Below are 24843 nucleotides of genomic sequence, written 5' to 3'. Positions count from 1 at the left end.
ATTCCTTCATAAAAATATTGTCCCTAAAAATACACTTACTTCCACACATATAACCATGCCACACTGAATGACCAAATATCTATTTGACTTTTACATATTATTACTACCTTTATATTCTATTGTCCTCGACATCTTCCTGGCACATGTTTCACATTCAAAATCAAAAGTGAAAAAAAAATCTCCATAGCTCTATTGCATCGTTCAAGTTTAATGCAATTTTAATATGGGTTTCAATGACATTGTGACAGGCTGTCACAAATTATGATATGGGAATTTCATAACACAAAAGAAAGAAAAACGACGACCAGTAAAAAGAAAAAAACTTGACATATTTCTTCCAATAAAATGGTCAATGAAATTCAATTCAATTGAATTTAAGATTGTTGATTTATAATGTCATAATCAAAAAAGTCGATAATAGCGGAAATAATAAATCACAGAACTCGATGGGCAGTGGTTAATGTCGATTTCAAGGGGGTTAAAGTCAAAAACGTTCTAACAAATTGCCTTGTATCGTATCGAATCGTAACATGATGTTCAACTGCCTTCCTGTGGAAGGCAAACGGAGAAAAGTCGCCATCATCTATGGCAATATTTATTATGCAAAATTTTTCAATTATCCTTAAAAAGGACAGCGATAACTTGGCATTACTTCCAGTGACATTTCTGTCAATGTGTTGTGACAGGAAAGACATGAAACATGGTGTGGGAAACATTTCCGTTGTGCGGATGGGTGTGTGTGTGTGTGTTTTCGGTGTTTTGTTTTGTGGATCCGGTCTTAAATTGATGAAGAGCACATAAAAGGCATTCAGTTGCAGCGATAACATTGAAGCGAATGGCCAGAAAAACAGGTCATAAACAAAGCCAAGAGAATTCTTCAAATAACCGTGAAACGTGACTTGTGAGGTGCCGTTTAAATTTATGATGTTGCAAACAATGCATAAATATTTTAATAACGAAATAAAATTGCTATTTTTAATATTAATATTGACATTAAAATGGCAACATGGTGTTTATGGTGACTCCGCTGCCACATATGCTCCAGCTCCAGCTGGTGATGCTGATGTTATTGATGGCGTTGTGTTGAATACCAATATGACAAAAGAAGAGGAGAAGTTGGTGGAGAGCAACAAAAGATCTACAATGACCACTGCTGAGAAGAGAAATAATAACAACACTTTGATTTATGACCACATTAATGAGAATCTCAACGATAAATTATTGGAAAATGTTGCTGTTGTGACCAAAGACATGCAGCAGGAACAAAGCGAACATCAACAACAACAAGAACCCAAGAATTTATTAAAGACCTCGTTATCGCCAGCGGAGAAGCCTGCTGATAATGTTGATCAATTAAATGAGAACAATAATGCAACTGTCCCTGGGGAGCCAAATATCGCCATTGAGTGCATGGACAATAAAACCAGAATGGACTGTTATAAGGATGTGGAAATTGCCAGCGATGAAAATGAAAACAAAAAGGCCATGAATCAAAATACAATAACCATTGATACGAAGATACAGTTCCAGGCAAAATTAATACGTCAATTTGCATTACGTCACAAGAAAATAAGCCGCATTAATTTATTCACATGTAAAGGTACAGCAAGTGCGAATAATGATAAAACTCCCCAGGAATTATATCGTCGACAAATTCAACGTAACAAGGAAACGGCACAGCTGTTGGAACACTTATTCATTGAAAAATCTTCAGATCCATCAAATTATAAAGGCATGATTTTGAAAGTAATACTAATTGATCATTTAATTCCGAAGAAGCGTACAGATGCTGGCCCCGTCAATCAAAGAGCTCGTTTTGACAGAACAAATACACGAAGTGGTCCAGGTTCGAATACACGTAGTACTGTATCCAATCCAAATTGGTTGGATCAAGTTTTACGTCCTGAACATTTTTATCAACTTGTTGTTGTTGATCTTTCATGTGGTCCTGCAAGTCGTAAACTTCTTGAAACGGTAAGTTAAATTTGTAAAACATATATTGTATTTTTTTCAAAATGGGGCAGTTATGAACAGTCCAGGAATGATTTAAATTCATAAGGTTGGTTACATTTGGGTAAGAATATTTGTAACCCTACTTGAAAACAGTCTGTAGATATAAATATATAAGGTGAATTACTCTCTAGGAATTACAGGCAAATCAATTGCCAATTTTTATATCCTCCGCCATAAAAGAGAGGAAAAATTGATATAGTCATTGCTTTTGCAACACCAGCAAATAACTGGTGGATATGTTGAAATGATGTGGCTTGCAAAATTTAAGAAAGAGCTTTTTATTATTTCACATACATATCTACTGCTCTCATCTGCAAAGTGAGTAAGCACTGATCAAGACACTGTGACATAAATTCGAGCTCATTGTCTGGGGGTGGATAAATTGGATGTCTTCAGTAAAATCGAATGAGGAATATAAAACCTATCCTCCTTCTATCTCGAGGCCTTGTGTGTCGTTTTCGTCCTTACTTTCTTCAACCGCAAAATAAACACAACAAGAAGACATGCTTGGCCTCTATATATATTTCACAAAAAAGTCGCTAATGGACTCGAAATAGGAGCAGGATATATGTTACAAAAAGATTCATTATTCGATTTGACTGCGTACATGTCATCTTTAAAATTATCTGTCATATCCACAAACAAAGATATAAAGCATTAAAAAATAAATTTATAATTTGTATGGTTTCAATTTCATTGGAATGTCCATTTATGGAATGGCTCAATTTTCGCTATGCCTTTAAATTCACAAATTGTTATCAAAAGCGCACTAATGATGTTTGTATCTGATAATGCGATGCTTTAACGCTATTTTTCCTCATTTTTCCTTTTTCTGTTTGTTTTTCTCTTCTACGTGTCTGGATCAATGAATCGTCGTTATATTTGTATGATGATGTTATCGATATCATCACTGCCATCCGTTCGATGGACTACGGATGACTATGACTGGTTTGGGAACGGGCGTTGTTTGGGCTGGACTGCACTGGAACACTTACAACATTATCATCAGGCCTCCAATAAAGCTCTTTTTAACTCCTTGTATCACTGGCTGTTGATAGAGGATTATACATTTAATGGGCAAACTGAAATCAATGATGCGGATGATATGAAAAACAAGATGAACAGTGACAACAAAACGGGCAGGGGAACAAGAAAAACAAACGATGATGATGCGACTGGTGCTGCTGCCGATGATGAAATGGAGAATATTGAAAATTTTCTTGAAAAACTCAACATCAATATAAATACTGAGTTAATATTGGCAAAGAGACGTGTGCGTAGCATTACGCTAACAACACCAGTTGCAACAGAAGAAGCAGCAACAACCCCTGCGGATACTGAATCAACAACCACGGCAACAGTTCCTGCTGCCATAACTGATTCTGACACCACCTCTAAGAGTGAATCGCAATCTATTGTTATGCCGTCAGTAGCAGATAGTGTCGATACCACCTCATCCTCCCCTCCTGTTGGTGAAGACTATGAAACACTACAAAAGATGGATTACTACATATTATACGATGTTTGGTAAGTTTTGCTTGTTGGTCTAGGCTTATTGTTGCTGTTTAATATTGTCTAAGTGTGTAGAGAAAGTTATCGATTGGCGAACGTGAATGGGTGTGAGGAAAAATAAACAGAGCAGAGAGGGTTCCTTTCGATGTAGGTACTTGTACAGAAGAATGTACATAGTAAAAATTTAAAATATGTCGTTGTCTTGAATACTGGTGCAGGATGGCGAATTAGTGCTTGAACATAGTTTATATTTCAAACAAATTCCTTCTGTACAGATTGTATTAGAAGTGACTTTCTTCGAAGACCAGAAATTCTTCCTACAGAAAATTGAAAAAATTACTCTATAAAAAAACAACAGAACTTTCTAGAATATCTTCGTTATCATAAATGATAGGAAATCCATCTATAATAACAATAAAAGTTCGTCCAATCTAATACCGATATAATGTATGAATCTAGACTATAATATATTATTAAAAGTACTACAAAGTCTCCCTAAGAAAGACCACAACCTTTTCATAAAGAATACCAAAATTTGTTCCTATTGAAGGCAAGCCAGATTTTCCAATAGAGAGCAAAAGATAATTCGTAGGGTATAATGAGGGGGAATCCTACAGAGGGCGAGTAGGTCTTCCTATGAAAGACAATATTATTTTATTATAGATGGTCAGAAGGGCTCCATACAAAAAATGAAAATTCATACAATGAAAAAAGTAAAGTTTCCCTAAAAACTTGTCCGAAAATAGACCCGAATAACATTCCTAGAAGACCAAAACGTCTTCTTGTGAAAGATTAGAAGTTCAGGGTATTGAATATTTGATAGAAGGAAAGGAGACTAAATGTAAGACTTTCTTTAAAAATACAAAAAATATATCCTCGTATAGAAAACCACAAGGCCATTACGTAAGATCAAAAGTACGTCCAATCTAATACCGGCTAAATGAATACTAGAATACATTCCTAAAATTACTACAGTCTCCATATGGAAGACCAGAACATTTTTGCAGATTTCCCATTGAAGACCAGAAGATAATCATAAGAGGTAAGAAGGGGGAATCCTACTCACAGGTTAGGTCTTCATATAGATTATCAGAAGGTCTTAATACAAAATATGAGAAGTCATACAATGGATAATGGAAAAGTTTCCCTAAAAGATCGTACGAAGATTTTTCTATAGAAGACCAAAATGACTTTTCTAGAAGACCAAACATCTTCCCATCAGAAAGTCTACGTATTGAATATCATAGAAGAAAAGTAATATTTATAGATATTCCACAGTAGTAAACAAAGTCTCCTTATAAAATACTCAAACACAATATGGACATAAAATAGAAAACCAAAAGGTCTTTCCATAATAGACCACAATGACTTTCCATAGCGGATCAGAAATATGGTAAATTCTACCTGTAAATGAAAAAGTTCATTTTATGTTCACTTATAGAATATGAGAAGTACTTTAAACATAAATCGGACGGTCCTCACATGGAAGGCAATAACTTCGTTGAATAAGACCAGAAGGCCTTTATATAAATTGTTTCTTGAGGAAGAAGACCTTCCTAGAGGATACTAGATAATCTTCCTATAAATGATCCAAATGTCTTTGTATTGATGACAAGAAGTGCTTAATATAGGGGAAAATAAGGATTTCCTATAATTTCTTTCCTGCAGCATATCGAAAGGTATTCCTCTAGGAGGCCAAAAAGTCTTCCTCTAGGATAGAAGGTATTTTAGTTAAATCTGCAATGGTTTACCTATAGGAGGCCAGACGGTATTACATAGACCGCATGAACGTATATTCTCGTAAGTTCTCTCTTCTATTAGATGTTCTACAGTCCATTCACACTTCTCACACAATTTCTAATAATAGATGTTCCCACAGAGTACATTGCTTATATATAGAAAAAGATTCAACACCTACCAAAAGCCAAGTTACAAGCATTTAATGAATTATCCCTTGTTTAGGAACCCTGGTCGTCAGTATGGTGGACAATTGAACACCTCCGAAATTGGTGTGTTTTCTATGAAAAATGGATTGGATCTAGCCAAATGGTATAGAGGATCATCGTTCATAATGCGCAGAATGGATATGAAGTTGGCTCGCATACGTTGTCTGGTTGTGGTAAGTATTAAACCATCGCCAATTGTTTATGCATAAAAATATCTGTATTTCCTCCTTTCGTTCTTTGCAGGTTACCCACAAAAACAATTCCGAATCATTGCATGACTATTTAATAAGTCACACCGATACACACTTGGATTCAATGAATCGATTTAATTTCGCATTATTATCACATGTTCGAGATTTATTCAATTTCAGGTACGTCTACGACGAATTGATATTTCAATCACAGTATTCTTACGAATCAGAATTCCATTGAATTATTCAATGTGTGTTATAAACGGAAAATTGTTGTAGAGGTTCTCATGCACTCTGGCATTCATCAATTCATTTATCTTCTTCTTCTCCTGGAGCAGCTGCACAACATCTTCAACTTCAAAATGGAGAGAAGTACAACAACAAAAACCTCAATTTAAAAGTCATCAATTATAATTTTCACATAATGCATTGTGTTTGTTGTTGCTGCTGTTGAATGTTCTTTTGTAGTTGTTGTTATTGTTCTACCATCACCTATCGATATAAACATCTTTTGTGGCGTAGCAAAAGAAAATCCTGAAAACCACAATCAGATTTTCACCTGTGTTGTCGACATGGAAAATAATATTTCATTTAAGTCACAGTGCCAGCCAGGCAGGCAATATCCCGGAGTTTTTGTATCCTTCTACTTCTTCCATTGCTTTTAAAGGATATTAGACATTTAATGCTTCACATGGTGAGACATCTCATCGATATTGCATTAAATGACCCTTGAATGTTATTACTGGTGTAGCTGGTTTCCACCTCACTGCACATATTTCATGTTATGTATTCCAGACGAAAGCTAAACAAATCATTTATTATGTTCTACCGATATTGTTTTCTTGGTCGTGGTGATGTTGTTGTTTCTTTGTGCTTTATATGCAGTTTCGTTTTGTCCAAAACCGCCACCTGGGGTTATTTAAAGAATGGTAAATTTGATGGCATGATTGGTGCATTGGTTCGCAAACAAGCGGATATTGGCGGATCACCCATATTCTTTCGCATAGAACGTGCCAAAGTGATTGATTATACCACCAGAACATGGGTGGCTAGGTAAGTTTAATATAGAATATTGACAAAAAGAGAATTTAAGAAAAAAAAAATATATTTTTTATGAATAAATAGAAAACATTCCAAAGGAGTGAGCAGGAGGGTTTCCTCTTGAACGGCAGAAGTATTTCCTATTGAGGAGCAGATTGTCTTCCTCTAGAAGTGCAGCGGAGGTCTTCAGATAAAAGAGCAGGAGGAGGCCTTCCCATAGAAGAGTAGGAGTTCTAGCCATATATAAGCATGATATAATGTTGATATATTTGCAAAGATGCATATTTCCCCGATAGATACTATATTGATTTTGTCGTTATGTATAGAACACCTTGAAGTCGAAGTCCCCATAAAGTGCACATATTCATTATACGATTAAAAATCTATTTAGACAAGAGTACTAAAACTTTAGGCAGCATATTTTATATTAAAACCCCGATATAAACGTCCACGTTTTTAAAAAAGGCCAACGCCTTATTATAAGCATTTTGAAAGTTTTATGGTATTTTCCAACCGAAATATCTGCAATATGGCATTTTGCGTTTTCAGAGAGTAAAATACCATGTCAAAGAACTGGTTGATTACAAGGCTCATATTTTGACATAATTATCTTATTTAATTGGGTACTTCGGATCTCAAGTGGCAAAAGACCAAGTAGAATAAATGCATACATTATTACATTAAGGTGGCAATATTTTGACTAAACTCGACCAGATCGAACATGTTTCACGTTTTTGACTGCTTATAAACAGTTTCAACATCTGCAACTATAGAAAAGTATAAGACATTCCTATTAAAAAGCGAGATGGCCAGAAAGATATTACATATGATCTATCTGATAACTAAATAGATCAGAAGAATAGTTTATTTTGAACGATGACTAGACCCAGCAACAATGTATTTAACTATTCCGTTTGATCTATCCATTCTATATCTAAAAGTAATTTGTAAAAAAATTTTCCTACTTGAGCTACAAATCGCGGTTTTTTATTAGGACACCTCCGTACTTTCTCCGAGTACCTTAAATTTAATAATAATTTTAAATGCATTACAGTAAACTCATTAGTACTTGATGAGGATATCTGAGAATTTATTTCTATTCGTTTACTTGCAGACCTTGTTTCATATTTCGACATCCACGCAGCACTAAAAAGGATCGCATTGTATTTTTGCAACCCTTCTCAAATGATGTCTGGATTTTGTTGGCCGGCTGTGGTGTGGCCACCATTCTACTCTTGTGGCTGTTGACAACGCTCGAAACTGATGGTGGGCGTCCAGTTTCAGGTAAGTGTCGTGATATACCAAATACATGTATTACAATAAATCATTTCGCCGTAAACAGCGGTCATACCGACTAAATCATTTCCACATGGTAGTTTTAAACGCCGTCTGGTGCGATGGGGTGGTTTACTTTGCGGCTATGACATACGAGATGATAATTCGGCAACACAAAGGGTTGGCATGTTTTTGGAGTCGATTTTATTTTATGTGGGTTCCATATGTCAGCAGGGTAAGGTCTTAGCTGATATAGTAAACAACTATTGCTTTTAAATTATGTCATTCCCCCCAAAAAAAGGTTTATCTTTTTCCACACGATCATTTTCGGGTCGTTGCATTGTAACAACATCGTTGTTATTTTCTTTTGCCATTTATCAATTCTATTCGGCCAGTATTGTGGGCACCTTGCTAATGGAGAAGCCCAAAACCATAAGGACATTAAGGGATTTAATACATTCCTCATTGGAAATTGGCATTGAGGATATTGTCTATAACAGGGATTATTTTTTGGTAAGGAAATAAATTCGTATTTCTGAAGAAAATAACGAATCTTAAATATAGCGCACCAAAGATCCCGATGCCCAGGAGTTGTATGCCAAAAAAGTTACCAGCATGCCAGCGGCAGATGGTACCGGTTTTGTAGATGCCCCGCCCGATAATGTTATACTACCCACATCTCTAACACCGATGACAGAGGCCCAAAAAGCCAAAGCCTATCGAGATATTTTACATAGTCATGAGACTGGTGCCCATGCCAAGACCAATGAGGCTTCGAATTGGTATGAACCCGAATTTGGTGTGGCAAAAATCAAGAAAGGGCGTAAGTAGTGTTAGAAAAATTTAAAAAAAATGAAAGTGAAATACATTTTGTTTTTTAGATTTCGCCTTCCATGTTGATGTTGCCACGGCATATAAAATCATGGCCGATACATTTACGGAAAAAGAAATTTGTGATTTAACGGAGATTCAACTATTTCCACCACAGAAAATGGTTAGCATTGTTCAGAAGGGTTCACCATTGCGTAAACCTATAACATATGGGTAATTAGTTGTTGTAATTTGATATTACGGTTTAGCGAAGTAATAATATTTTTTGTGATCAGCTTAAGACGTGTCACGGAAGTCGGTTTGATGGATTATGAGCGTAAAATTTGGCATTCCCCAAAACCCCGATGTGTTAAACAGTTGCACACCGATGATCTACAGGTAGGTTTGATTCAATGGGAGAACAATTGGTTTTGAAAGTTAGTCCTTACCATTTGATTTTTTTTTGTGATTGGCATAAATAAGGTTAAGAGAAGCTATACAATTAGAAAATGTATGCCTTACTTTGGATGCGAGTAATTATTATAATGATTTAGGTTACCACTCCTTTCTTTTTGATAACTCCTTTCTCATCATTGGGAGAAAACGCATCGTTCATATTCCCTCTACCCCTAAATGGAACCTATATTAAATTTGTGATTATTATTAAAATAAATTCTTACGTAGCATTCATATGTCCTAGTTGGGTTTTGAACCGTTCAGGCTGTAATTTTGTTATCTTAAATAATCGCCACCTCGCATATATGGACTTATGCGATTCGATCCATTTATGGGGGTTTTAAAGATCCTAATAGTGTTTACCACTGAAGTGAAAGTCACATACCATTTCATGTTGTGGATAAGTTGCAAATCATTCCCTCACATTTTATTACAATTATTTCATATTTGCTAAATATGCACCATGTGATGCCAATGGGCATTGCAAACATTTGCTAATTTCTTCAATAATATTTCTCGAGTGTGTTATCAATAAATATTTACAAAAAAAAAAAAAAACATTCAACAAATATCCCCAGGTCGATATGCAAACATTTACATCTGCTCTTTTGGTTTTGATGTTTGGAATCTTGGTCAGTGGCCTCATTTTATCCTTAGAGATTATGCATCATCGAATGTGGCAACAATATACAACAACATCATCAACAACAATACCAATAACAATACTAACAACAGCAACAACAGGAGCACCATCAAACGAATAAAATAAGGTAAACAGAACATTTGTAAATATTATTCGGAATATTTCAAATTTCTTTTGGTTGTTTTTTTGTTTCCTTCTTTCCTTTTTAGGGATTTCGTTTTATCACATTTACTTTACTCTGAAAGTTGAGCACAGTCCTTTGCCGTTCATACGAAGGCAATTTTATATCCATTTCAAATATGTTAATCGTTTCTGTGTTCGTTCCCTTTTTTGTTTATTTGCTAATGTTATTCTCTTTGTTTGGTCGGCTTATTTGTAAATTTTTGGGTTTTTTGTTCGGTTTATAATATTTTTATTCAATGCTAAGAATCACTCAGTGTTTGTTGGTAGTTGTTAAATATTTATGAAACAAGAAAGGACTTTCAATAGCTCTTAAACAAATAAACTCTCTATTATGGACAAATACAGCACTATCCTGGAAGCAGTGGCGTAGTTCGGAAAAGAGAAATTATATAGTTTCAACAAATTGAATTAATGACAAACACTATAACAGTTTATGGCTTAAATATTCAGCTTCAGCGCCTCTGTTCTATTTTCATCTCAAAAATCCTATACCAAGTAGTTGCTTGCATAAAGCGCACCAGTAGAAATATACATTCATATCTGGAACGGAATGAAACGTAACGGTCGATTCATACTAATGCATTTGGGCTTTGTATGTTCGTGTTCCTTAAGCATGGCCCCAAAACAGAAAGTGGTGTGTGTTCGGAGAACAACTATCCTTACCCTATATATGTATTGTTTTGTATATGAATAATAAATAATGCACACCAAATAAAATAAAAACAAAAGTATAGAACAACAAAAGAAACATCATTGCTGTGTTACGATACTTCGGGGAAAATAAAACAAGGAAAAAATATTGAATTTATGAAATTTTTAATAAAACCATTACAATAAAACCACGATTGTATTTCTTTTATTCGTTGTCCTTTGATATCTTTGTAGTATGGAGATGTTCAGGCTGGTTCTCTTCATCGCCTTTATGCATCTTTATTGGGTTGGAATAACTTACTTGGAATCGATTTAATTTCTTTTTTTGTTTTTATTTTAATACTTATTTGTGTCTCAATTGTGAAAGATATAGAAATGGATGTAGTAAATAGAAATTTGATCAGACGAATGCTTTAAGTTCGAAATTGAGGGTTTCTGATCAAAATGCATATGTAGTAATATGATTTATTAACAAAAGGGGTGTTAAAGTTTATATTGAAATTAAAAATATGAAGAGCATATTTGTAGATTTTACATAACCTTACGTTAGAACAAGTGTTGTATAATTTCATCTATTGCTGCTATCACTATCTTTTTGCTAATTTTCCTTTTTAGTTTTAGTCATGGCGTTGAGTCTCATACAGTCGCCTGTAAAAAATACCGCATGAAGGGAGTCCACACATCATACACAGCAGCAAGGAGACACCGTTTCTATACACGAAAGCCAAAGTGTGATTTTATATTAATAAAATATCTGGTCCCCAAAATAAATAAAAACCAGTGATCGGAGCAGTATAATCGGACGGGGCCGACCATACTATACCCTACACAACTACCACGGAACTCAAATTTTTTCTGCGGATGTTTATTCCGAGCCTGGGAAATATTTCGTGATATTTGCACCCTCTTGCCAGATTAGAGGTAAACAGCACCTCCTCCTCACACTGACATATTTTCCGAATATTACGAGTATTCAATACATATATTGTCCAGATTCCCTTCACCGTTGGTTGTGTTGTGATGTTCGGCTTTCATTTGTGTTCTATAGATCGACTCGAATTGACCCGCTAAATATTGACCGATCTTTATCAAAACCAGCATGCTTATTCTTTGGTCCGATACCCTTCTCCAGGCAAAATGTCAATATGTTTTGGCCATTATTGCGGCCTCTGGAGCGACCAGAGGGTCGAGATATGACGATCGGTATACTTAACAACATAGTTGTGTAGGGTATAAATACTAGAATTTGAGTCGTTTAGTTATACCGGATCTACTTTGAGTATTATATTCGAAACCCGAATTTGTTTACGTGGTTTTGGTTAAATACATTACACCAAAAAGCTAGAGCTTCATTTATCCAGAATTTAGAAAAGATCGTTATACCATTAGAATCCCAAAATTGGAGTATGTTTAGGATGCGCTACAAAATATACACACCGAAAATCAGATAATCGTTAAGAAGTTTGCTAAGAAAATCACTTTGACAAATCGTAGTACCTCCGAGGATATTTTATTAAACAGCGAAAGGCAAATTACCGGTCTGACACATAGAGGTGGTACCAACATTATGTACATATGATTTAACTGCGACTGCCTGCAAGGATCATTTACACAGAGGATCAGTCACGACGAGGACAAACATCTATGAACACAATGTCTCCAGTAACAATATTCTCTTCTCAGTATATTACTTTTAACGAATTGTGTTGAAGAAAAGCACTATGCATGCTAAAAATTAAAATCGGCAATGCAGCATCGACCGTCTCAACTTGAAATTGCATTGAAATTATTCATTTTTAAAAACGACACGATAATCGGGATGTCTCAGAGCTCTTGTGTGACTTTTTTAGTGGGCCATGTCGGTGTTCTGATGTGACTTCACACCATGTTGAGTATGATGATTACCCCACCACACACAATGATATTTCTCATACGCCACCAACTGCCAAACCAAATTATTGCGGTTGATATAAATCTGACATAATAAAAACGTATATATGTAACGTTGTTGTTCTTGTTGTGTTTTTATATCATTATGATTTTATTTTGTAAATGTAATGATTAATAAATTACAAATTTAACACACCAAGTATCTCTTTGTGGTTAAAGGACACGATGTTGTTGTTGTAGTTATTGCAACCCCCGTGTCACCTAAATTACATTTGAACGTTGCTATGAACCTTAACGACACAGAGAACATGCCGTACAGCAGAAAAAAATACAAGGAATCAAAGCCATGAACATAGCCAAGGCATGATGCCAAATGGCAATTTCGCTACTTGTTCTACAATTTGTTACAGTAAAGTGTTCTTGTTTTCTTCAATGTTTCTGAATGAAATAAAAACACAAACACACACCTACACCGACACCGACACGAATTCACCATTATCACCCTTCGAACTCAAGTTCATAGAAATATCACAATTATTTGTTGGCCTGTTTCCTTCTTTCGAAGAAATTTTAGGTTTGTTGTTTGATTTGTAAAAAAAAAAGAAATAAAACGACGATAGTCGTGGAAATTCGTGGGGTTTATGTAAGGTTATGGGGCCGGTTTGAGGTCGGAGCCAGTGTATCAAGACAATCAGAAAATATATTATCCAATATCTCTCTTGTTACTTCCTACTGCGGCATTAGGAACACATATTCTCTCCTGGACTCTGACTCTAATAGACAAACAATGATACTAAAATTGCATCTCCTAGTTCTTGTAGCGTGACATATGTTCGTCATTGCCAACTATATCATCTTTTGTTTTTAGTACTTACTTTTCAGTTATATTTAGTCTGGTCCTTTAAATTCTTAAGACACAATTTTCCTCATTTAAACAGCAGCAGAAGAGGGCGTCATATTTGGCCATGGTTTGCTTGAATTGAAATATTATTTTATTGTATTGTATTTGTAATGGATAGAAAATACTGTTCAATGTTCATTTCATTTGCTTCGTGTTGTTGTTGTTGTTGTTTTGGCTTCCTTAATGGGTTACTAATGTGCTGTTCATTACTGCGGCGTGGCTTCCAACCAATGTTTCTTGGTCAAATGTCATTTTAGGCTTATCTGTTTCAAGAAATAATTGAAGAGGAAAAATGTAGTAAAATACAAAACAATACCATACTAGAAATAACTACATTAAGGACAATCTGAAAGAAATAAGGACTTAAGGACATCAATGTCAACAAAATGGAGGACAATTTATTTGTTTGTTCTTGCAATCTTCGTTTTTTTGTTATTTTTGGGATCTGCAACAAGCGAAGGCTTTCGTTTATTGTTTGAGCAGTCATTGTCACTAAATGTGTACGACTATGGGATATTTTTAAAATGAAAACAAAAATTATTATATACTGCGATGTATATATATTTATATACTCGATTTCCAATACCTAAAGATGGGGTCTTTGAATAATTATTTTAGGCAATTCCATCAGAGGTACTTAAGATTTTCCCTACCCGAAATGATTCAAGCCCATTCAAGTGGTACACTTCCGCTGATGCCTCCACTAAATGGAAAAAGGAATCCGATTTGACCCAAACGTGCCTCAAATGATTGTTACGTCGTTCGGTTTCATGAAGATGTAGATCGGAAAAAATGTAATGTGTCGAAACTTCGGCATGGCAAATAACAGTCATATCATTTGCCCCTGTCCAAAGTGTTTAGGTGTAAATATACTTTCATTTTTTCAAAATCTGATATGAAACACTTGTCGGCTAATTACAGTCTCTTGGAACATGTATAACATCCACTTAATGAACTGGTGCACAACAAAAACATTTTAGCTTCTTTCGACCTTCCATTCAGGGGTCATATTCCATCTACACAATTAAATTAAGCTTTCCTACAACGTTATACCCCACCTCCCCTAACTGTAGTTTGAAATACTCATTCATATCTACCCACTTACCTACCCATACCACAATATTTCAATTAACTTGTGTTTTGTTTGCTTGTTTATTTGTTTTCTTAAGAACATAACCTGTAATTTTGTAGAATTGTTGAGATTTCTTAATTGCTGGCTTTCCCCACCGGAGAACTTCATGCGAACATGGATGACCATAGCAACATGTAAATGATGGGGATTGATAACCAAAATTATAGCATTCCATACTGGACTGAAGTTGAATACAAATGAGATGTAGTGGAAAATGTTAATAATATGGATTGTTAACAAGAATGGAACTATAGTGTACGTATAATGGGTCTTTAACATGATTTATATTTTTCACCCAATGTGACTAGTTTTGATTCTCGTTAAAGAGTGGTATCTCTACTGACTAAATTTTCCAACCAAAATAGTTGTAATTTGCCATTTTGCGTCTTTTATGAGAAAACAACTTCTGTCCACACAATTTTCAATATGGGACCCCTGACTTTATGGATTTTGATTGCTTTGACTGATGAAAATCTCTAAGGGTCTTGACTAATACCCACCACATATTTATTTTATTCATCGATCACTTTGTGAAATCGACTATATTGGACTACTTATTTTCTTTATTATTCTGAAATATATCAAGCCCACATTATCCACATATTTGTTTACATTTTCTTATTGACTTGTTGGTTTATCAAAGTATAGAATACATCTCCCAATAAGTACCGAACCTAAGTTTTTATGAATGACCCCATATTTTAGGGAATGCCTTATTTAACTTCAATATTTATTCTGAAAGTAACCGTATATATTTATTCTGAAGATAATCGTATTTCTGATGGATTCTCTCTAGTATCCAAGGTCTAAATTAAAGTTGGCAAAATATTGAAAATATTTATCAGAGACCCAATAATATATATATATCTTATATTTCAGAATAAAATTCTATATCGATTTAGGCATGTTCTTCTGTTGAAATGTTGATAGAGGTCGCAGTAATTATTATAAAAATTTGAAATTTTACACATACACTGTTACTACTCCAATTTGTTGCTGAAAATGGAATATATCTGTCCACATTTTGTATGATAGTCTCAATATAATTTAAGGGGACCCCCCCATTATCGGGGTCAAAATTTTTGTTGACTTAATTCCAATCTACACTAATTCAAGAATGTCCCTGCAAAATTTCAAGTAAAAATCTCAAGAACTCTTGAAGATATAGCCGATTTATTGTGTCAGCATCAAGTGACGGCTGAAGGGCTTCTCAAACTTTAAACGCGTTTTTCTCTAAACATTTTTTTGCGAATGGCGGGCACGATAACTCAAAAACTAATAACCCAATCGATCAAATTTTTACACGTTTCTCTGTGAGTGTATAGCTATCGTATGAACTAGGATAAAGCCAATCGGTGAAGATCTTCCTTATTTTTTAACTTGGTTTTTGGTAAAAAATCGGCGATTTTCCAAAAATATTTTTTCAAAGGTCCGCCATTTTGTTAATTTTAGAGCGAAGTCAATAATCCTAGTTCATACGAGAGCCACACATGTACTCTTTCTAACACCGTTAGAATTTTCGGATTCCGATGTTCCAGTGAGGAGTTATCATGCCCGCCATCAAAAATAAGGACTTTTCTTTGATCACAAAAAACAACAACAAAACAACAACAAAATTTTTTTGTAAATTATTTTTCTTCCTCTTTAAATCTTCAAATATATATGTGCAAAGTTACAAACCTTAACAAGCATTGGTATTCATTTACCAGCCCATTTAAAATCTTAAAAATAAAAAAATCGAGAATGGGGGGGGGGGGGTTCCCTTAAATCTTGTAGTTTAGGTTCTCATAGTCTAGCACTTACCAAAATTGTGGATATTGGTCCTTTTTGAGGTATATTGGGGAGTCTTTCAAACAAATTGCAAAATCTCCCAACAAATAGGGGTTCACTTTTTAACGGACCAGTATTGGAATTTACAATTGTGGACCTGTGTTTTATCTGACTTGGCTTTAATTTGGTTATAATTGTAGGGCAAATTTTCCTACCAAAAATGTATCATTAGATAGTCCAGGTACTATAAATACCTACCACGTGATGGATGGTGTAAAAAGTGCTCCTCGGCCGAACTTAACGACTCAACGGAACTAGTGTGAAAGAATCGATGAATCTTATATTCGACATGATCTACGTGTAATAAAATCGATTAATATATATTTTTTCTAGAAAATATGTTCCTTCAATATCAAGAATATACGGATGAATCGAATCGATCGAATTTAACCTAAATACCATAAAATATGATTTTTGACATCCAAACAATCTACGAAAATATCGCCATAAGATTTTAGACTTGGTCCTCAAAGATCGAAATCGGTATTCGTACATATTTACAGTCCTTTTTAATTTTGCCTGGTCCTTACTCAGTTTTACAAAAAGATTTCCCTTTCGACTTTACTAGAGACATGCTATTTCAAAACGAACCTGCAATTGTCGCAAAGATATAACGATTTTTCTTCAAGCTTTACAAACTAAAATGCAATATTTAAACAAATTTAACCTATGGCGAATTTGTCCTTTTAGGTTTTTAATATATCCGCAATGGACTTTCGTTCCCAAAATGAAATTGTCGTAGTCCAAAATATTGGTTCACAGAGTTATCTAAAACAATGCTTGGAACTCGTGATAGACGATATAATTGCACGTAAATAATAAATATTATTAACACATTTGGCGGACTACCATAGCTATGAGATCTTTAGAAGTTCAAAATCTACTAACAGTATGGACAACTTTATTTTCTTACAGAGAATTACATTGTAATGCTCACATATAATGTAAGCTAACATTATGCGGGAGAGTATTTATGTTATCAGAAATCTTCGTTAAGTTTACAATTTGCTTACTCTATTGAGAATGTAAACATGACCTACCTTAACAATTCAATGTAATAATTACAACACATCTCTTTGCTCACCAACATTCTCAGGATTCTCTCACAGGTGTTTGAAGCGCATGTCTAAAAAATTTTCTGTTTACCGTGTTATTATACATTTACCAGGTTAACATTAAGATTTCTCAGAGTAATTTACAAAAAGAAAGCATAAACCTGAAATGTAACAAATGTAGAGAAAGCCTAAAAAGAAAATGTTTTAATATAATAAGTACGCCGAACATGGTAAACACACGAAAATAAGCATAAATCTAATTGGTTGTTGGGGGGAAAAAAAACTTTGGAAGAACACTCTTCGGTGTAAAACTGAACGACACTGCGCATTTAACATATGATTTGTTGTTTAGCTATTTACATATTTAGGTAGGCCTTATGATTAGCCTATATGTAACATGTTTGATATATACATATTAATATAAGGGGGGCGTATGTGGGATCAGAAAGGGATTTCATTTGAATTTTACACCTTTGTTGTTCTGATGATGGTTGAAATTTTCCCTTGTCATCCGGTTAGAAAAGTTGGCTTATATAGAGGTATTGTTTTTGGAAATATACTTTGAGAATTGAAGCTCTTTCCACTAAGGCAAATATTTATATTTACAAATTGTCCGAATATATCGGATATATTAGTACTTTTGAATCCAATTGATCATGGTGGGGATTTATGTCAAAATTATAAAAAAAAATATTGTACAATATCTGAGAATCAAATTAAAAATGTCGCCAGCAGAACAAGGCCTAAAATAGAGCTATAAACCAGTGAGCGGAGCAGTATAGACGGGGCCGACCATATGATACCCTACACAACTTCCACGAAAATCTAATTTTCTACGGTTCGAAAGTCTGAGCTTGGGCAATATTTAGCGATATTTGTACCGATATTTGTAAAAATTAAGTTTTCGGTTCACTTCATCCAAATATTATTATTTGATCATCACCGAAAAGTATAGGCCATGACCATACCTGGATCCTCATGGAAAATTTCAAAGCGATCCGCGATATATTTCCGCCCTCTAGTGTGGTAATGCGTTACTAAATAATATAAGAATACGTAAGGACCTGTAAATATTTAAGTGTAACTCCCACATCCGAGTACACACGACAATGCAATTGGTATCAATGTAAATGTAAACCACTCCTCTTGGATATACTATCAACTTCTCGGGTCTATATCCTTCAGAAGTAAATATATACGCCATAGAATAAGAATTTTGTCATTTTCCACACAAAAGTCTGGGTCCATTTGACCCGCTAAATATTGACCAATCTTTATCAAAATAGGCATGGTTATTCTCGCGGTGTTTGGGTCATAATTGCGGCCTCTGGAGCGACCAGAAAAACCGACAAAAATAATGTTTTTGGTCTATTTCATCCCCTAAATATTAACCGATCTTTCCAAAAACAATAGGGGTCTTCATTAGCCAGAACCCATCCTACATGCAAAATTTCGTGAAGATTGGTTCATAACTGTGGCCTGTATTGTGTTTACAAAATATAATGGACAGACGGATAGACGGACGGACACACATGTCTAGATCGACTCAGCTAGTCGAGATATGACTATCGGTATACTTAAAGCTGGGTCTAGGACCAATATTTCGCGGCGTTACGAACTATTGGGGCTGCACAAAGCTATAATACCCTGATAACATAGTTGTGTAGGGTATAAAAATATGGACAAATATTGAAAATATAATTCTGTTTCACTAAACCTTCTACAAGGCCATTAAAACTATTTTAGTTCAAAGGAACACATTTCTCTACCGTCATTCTACTAAAAATGATTATTATTGGAATTATCTGAATTACGAAATCTTAATAAATCAAAGTTTAGCAACGTTATGGAGATGAAGATTGCAGGAAGTTCAGGCAATCGTTTCCACTCGTGGCCCATTTTCTTTTTCAAGATCAAAAAATTAATACCATACCATACAATTGTAGAAAAAAACCTCATATTATACCTTTCTACGGTCTCATTATATAAGCCATTCGTATAATTATATAACAGTAAATTGTCTTTACTGGAAAACAGATTAACTATATTTTTTTTATTCACTCAACTATCATGCTGGGATGTTGTAACATTACATACAGCATTTTCACAATAGAATTCCTAACAATAAAATTTCTTCTGAATTGGCAGCTTTTCAATTGAGTGTATTATATAATTTGAAATTACTTTCCACCATTGACTTTTGAATAATTTCGGATGCATATGTGTATTGAAACAAATTTTAATTAAACATAAATCCTGTCCAACAGGTTAATAAACAATAATTAATGTATAACAAATATTTCTTATACTATGAATTATAGCCAACACTTTTACTAACTAACATATTAATAAATTTATTAAGATATATTTACAAAATGTTATTCAATAAATTTGTTTCCATATCCTAAGATAATTCAATTATATTATTTGCATTTAGGTTTATTAAGTGTTAGGGTCATATACGTAGACCCTGGTGTATAACACACATACGTATATACATATAATTGCAGATTGTATTCTCAAAATTAAGTTATTTTAATTTCACATGTGACAGCATGTACATTGAAAATTTTACTTTTCCTTAAACATGGAGAAAGTGCAGTTGAACGTATATACATATCTATATATTTCTAAAAATGTATATATGTAAAACACATTAGTGCTGACATAAAAACACAAGAGAGAATTGAACATTACACTGTGCAACACAAAAAATAATTACCGGGAAATTCCAACAGATTATGAAAGAGGGGATAAAAAAAGATGACAGGTGTGTCGGCGTTTTGAAATTTTACGTCGGGAGGTAACCTAAACAGGGGGGGCAATATTCCCCCTTTTCAAGAATATTGATAATTTTCGAATTATGATTTCTTGAAATCTTTGCATTTTAGGTATATAGGTATTACTGATAAACTATCGAGGAATATTTTGGTATACAACTATATATTTATATATATATATATATATATATATGCATCAACCGTGTACCGATGCAAAAAAGTTCATTTAGGGAAAATCTAGTTTGTGTAATAAAATTCTTTTTAAAATTTATCATTAGATATTTTTTTCCATTTTCAGTACAAATCTGTTTACAAGAAATTGCCTTACAATTTACCAGAAATAATAACACTGTGCGACAAATTTGAATTTTTTTGATAATTACCGGGACATTCCAACAGCTTATGAAAGATGAGCTAAAAAAAGACATGTGTATCGGCGTTTTGATTGTTTACTTAGGGAGTGATCTTAAAAGGGGGGTGGGGGGGCAATATTCCCCCTTTTCAAGAATTTTGATAATTTTCTAATTATGATATCTTGAAATTCTTGCATTTTAGGTATATAGTGTCGTCGGCAATATTACTGATAAAATATCGAGGAATATTTTGGTATACAACTTCGGCCCCCCTTTCCAGTAGTGATTGAAAACTCATTCAAAAAGGTGTTAGAGCTGCTCAGAATATTCTACAGAAATGTTCGTCATAAAGTTTACTATAATTCTCAGAATAGACTAAAACTCAAAAATCAGCCTAACCGTCAAAAATCTTAAAAAAAACAAAAACTCATTTTAGGGTTAATATCGTACTTATTACTTTTATAGACGGATGGTATAAGGGACAAAAATATTATCCATCAATTTTTAGCATAAGTCAGTGAACAAGAGAATTCTGTATATATAATGTATATACCGAATATATAGTCATACATTTTGAACCAAAAATTCAAAAATTTTATTACGAAGACATTTCCTAGTATTTTTTTCGACTAAGTGCATTAAAGTAACATAAAACTTATTTTTAGGTATATAATGTCAGATAATAAAATATTATACGTCAAAATCAACTTCAAGTCTCAGAACAAACTATATATATAGATAGTTTTTAAGAAATTTACAGTACAAAATTAACTAAAGTCTGCAAAAAAATGTTATTAATTTTATAATGTAAATTTTCTTAAAAACTATTGAATATAAATATATAATATATCTATATATATACAAGAGCTTAGTGTTAAGTGAGTGAGTGAGGGAGTGAGTGACTGACTGACAGATCATCGCCCAGACGAAACGGCTGAAGCTAGAAGCTTGAAATTTTGTGTGAGGGTTGTTGTTGGTGTGTAGGCGTGAGATAAGGCTGGGTTTTTGGAAATTCGAACTAGAAGGGTACGAAAAGTACTAAAATGTACCCAATATGGTACCCTTTGTATTAGGCGAACGGGAAGAGCTAGAATTCTGAAATTTGGAATGTGGGTCACTGATGGAAAGTTAGAAAGCTGTACAAAAGGGTTTTTGGAAATTCGAACGGATAGAGCTTTAAATACAGTCTTAAGCTTATTATTGGGGTGCATGACTGAGGTAGTTTTGGAAATTCGTACAATTTGGACTTTTGTGAACGGGTAGAACTCGAATCCTGAAAGTGGCAACTTAGGTTACTGTGGGAGTGTGGGAAAAGTACAGAATGGTACCAAATCTGATACAATTTAGTGAACATATAGAGCTGGAATTCTTAAATTTGGACTTACGATTACTATTTGAAAGCAGGTTTGAAATATCGAGATAGGTTTGGAATATGGGTACGAAAAGTAGAGAATGGTATCAAATATGGTATAATTTGGTGTTTAATGAACAGACAAAGCTGAAATTCTTAAATTTGCAAATACTATTTAAAAGCAGAATTGATTTACATTTGGCAATTTGTACCTATGAGTACCAAAAGAACTAAATTTGGTACAATTTGGACTTTGGTGGAATTAAGATTACTGTTAGACTGTAGGATTGATGTAGTTTTAGAAATTCTTACTTATGGATATAAAAAATACTAAATGGTACTAAATTTGAAACGATTTGGATTTGTATGATTCCTGAGATTTGGAATTTAGATTACTGTTAAAGTGTAGTATTTAGCTATGGGGATAACTTTGAAAACTCCAATTTATGTGTACGAATAGTAAATAGAATAGTAAATGCACTAAATTTCGATTGCGGCAACGGAGAGAGCTAAAAATCTAAAATTTGTAATGTGGGTCACTGACGGAGAGTTAGAAAGAAGTACCAAATGGGTTTTTATACTAACTGGTAGTAAATTTAGTGGTAGTGGTATGGAGGTAGTCTGGAAAATGTATAATTATGTGTTCGATAAGTACTAAATGGAAGTAAATGCGGAACCTGTACGAAATTGCTAAAATATATAATTGGAATTCTGATCTATTTATACCCTCACACACTGTGGTACAGAAATTATGTGTTTGTGCATATGTTTATAATAGGCAAAAGGAAACGTAATATAATTTTAGATATAGTTCCCATATATATTTTAGTCCGATTTTAGGTCAATAGTGCACAAAACTCCCTATATATTGTTCGATTTACACGAAATTAGGCACAGCGAGCTGAATTAAGTCTAGAACGATGTGTGTTAAACATCATGAAAATCGGTTCCGATTTAGATATAGCTCACATATATAACTTCGTCCGATTTAATGTAAATGGTGTACCAAAGTCCCTATATATCTTTCGACTTGCACGAAATTTTGCATGGGGTCCATATGAAATATTTTTTGTATTCCCTTTCCGCATACGAAGTAGCGGGCACTTTGCTAGTATATATATATATACATATTTATATATATAAGAGTGTGCTTGTTAAATTCATATACATATATTTCTATTCACATTGCTTTTTATTAGTGCCATTTGACTTTTCTGCTGATTTCAGCTGACACATTGATATGAACATTTCAGAAATACAATTTCTACATATATTTATACACAAACGAGTTTACAGGTTTCTCTGACGTATGACATTTATAAGTGAAAATGTAGCAAACCAATGGATCTGAATTTTCGATATGTCAAGTAATATCCAAATACCTCTAGACGTAATGGGGTCTCGATATCGGACGAAGAAACTGTAACTTTTTGTAGAGAAATCTGCCATCGAATCAAAAACCAAAAATATTAATAGACACAATTGATTTAAAAAAACATGTTTCGAAATTGGTGGGTATGGCTATTGGGATCAATGTCTAAATGTGGAGCAATATGTATTATTTCTGCTGTGTTGTACAACAGGGATTTTTTTGTTTTGGTGTACCATTGTATTTTGTTATATGAAAACAAATAGGCTTAACATCATTTTGTTGTTCTAAAAATCATTTCATTTATATTAAAATCATTTTTATTATAAAACAAATCATGAAAATGTTTTCCATTTAATTTATATCTACAAGGGACATGCTATGTTTAGTACATTGATTTGTGCAATATCCTTAAGGATCCAGGAAATAAAAATCATACATAGAATGCTTTGATGTAATTTAATTTGATGATTATATAAATATTTATGCAACTCTTCATAGTTGCATAAATATTATCCTTATCCTTTTGTTAGGTCCTTACATACATATGTGTACATATATGTAGGAATATTATTTATCATCATCGTCAGATTGATAACCAACCATAATAGAATCCTTTTATGTTTTATTCTCTGTTTTATATATTATCATTGTTCCATTTTAGTGGAGAACACACACAAACATAGATAACCCCCGGGTATTCTAAAGTTTCTGAAGTTTATATCTCTTTTCGTTAGCCTGAGGCCAATACAAATCGTCATATTTCTCTTGCACAATGTTCAAGTCTTTTTGCCTGAACAATGCCGCTGTTTTTTTTTCGTGTGGGTTGGATATCTTTTCCACATTTCAGCATCTTGGCAAATCACTGGTGAAACAATGTGTGTGTATATGTTACAAGTCCTTTTGGCAATTTTTGTTTTTATGATGTGCAACAATTTGTGAAATATATTCGTTTGGGTTGTTTCGTTATGCCATCACTACTAAATTTCTGGATTTGAAATTAAAGTTGTTATTAAATGCACATTTTTTTAAGTATTTTATCAAAATCATCAGCTATATTTTCGATATATATCTAGATTTTTAACAGTAAAAAATTGAGGGCATTCTCCAGAAATCCCGCACTGAGTGCATGTTTCAAAAGACGTTTATAACGCATTACAGATGGATAATCATGATTTTCTGCGTACCATGCCAGAATAAAAACAACAATCGACTTGAAGGAAGGGCCCAATGTGTTGTTTTGAAAAATGATTGCATGTTTCATCGCAAAAGTGGTGTGCCATATCCATTCTCTTGCATCAATCGAATTGTTATTAGTTTAAAAGTCAATCAGCCCTCTTTCATACACTGAAAACTCTACTGGATCGTGCCTTTCCGGTGTAAACTTATATGCCTAATAATTGTGCATTTTATATTGTATAAAATGCACAATTTCTAGGACAAAACTCTTGGTCCATATTG

At 33.8% G+C, this 24843-nt stretch overlaps 1 protein-coding gene across 1 annotated transcript; it reads left to right on the top strand.

The window, feature by feature from the left end:
• Nucleotides 1-906: 906 nt before the first annotated feature.
• Nucleotides 907-10008, top strand: LOC133327014 (uncharacterized; the record flags this gene model as incomplete). The annotated part of the gene is made up of 13 exons (XM_061535609.1): nucleotides 907-1974; nucleotides 3023-3313; nucleotides 3413-3540; nucleotides 5488-5644; nucleotides 5715-5842; nucleotides 6548-6715; nucleotides 7818-8014; nucleotides 8046-8213; nucleotides 8280-8491; nucleotides 8543-8801; nucleotides 8860-9022; nucleotides 9085-9187; nucleotides 9823-10008. Coding segments are annotated over 13 exons (3228 nt in total), but the record flags the coding sequence as incomplete, so codon positions are not given.
• Nucleotides 10009-24843: the final 14835 nt, after the last annotated feature.

This window comes from Musca vetustissima, unplaced genomic scaffold (assembly GCF_032173495.1).
Source record: "Musca vetustissima isolate MV318-11 ecotype Yass unplaced genomic scaffold, APGP_CSIRO_Mvet_v1 utg4349, whole genome shotgun sequence".
In the NCBI taxonomy this organism is placed as follows: Eukaryota; Metazoa; Arthropoda; class Insecta; order Diptera; family Muscidae; genus Musca; species Musca vetustissima.
This window is presented reverse-complemented; position numbering and strand designations above follow the sequence as displayed.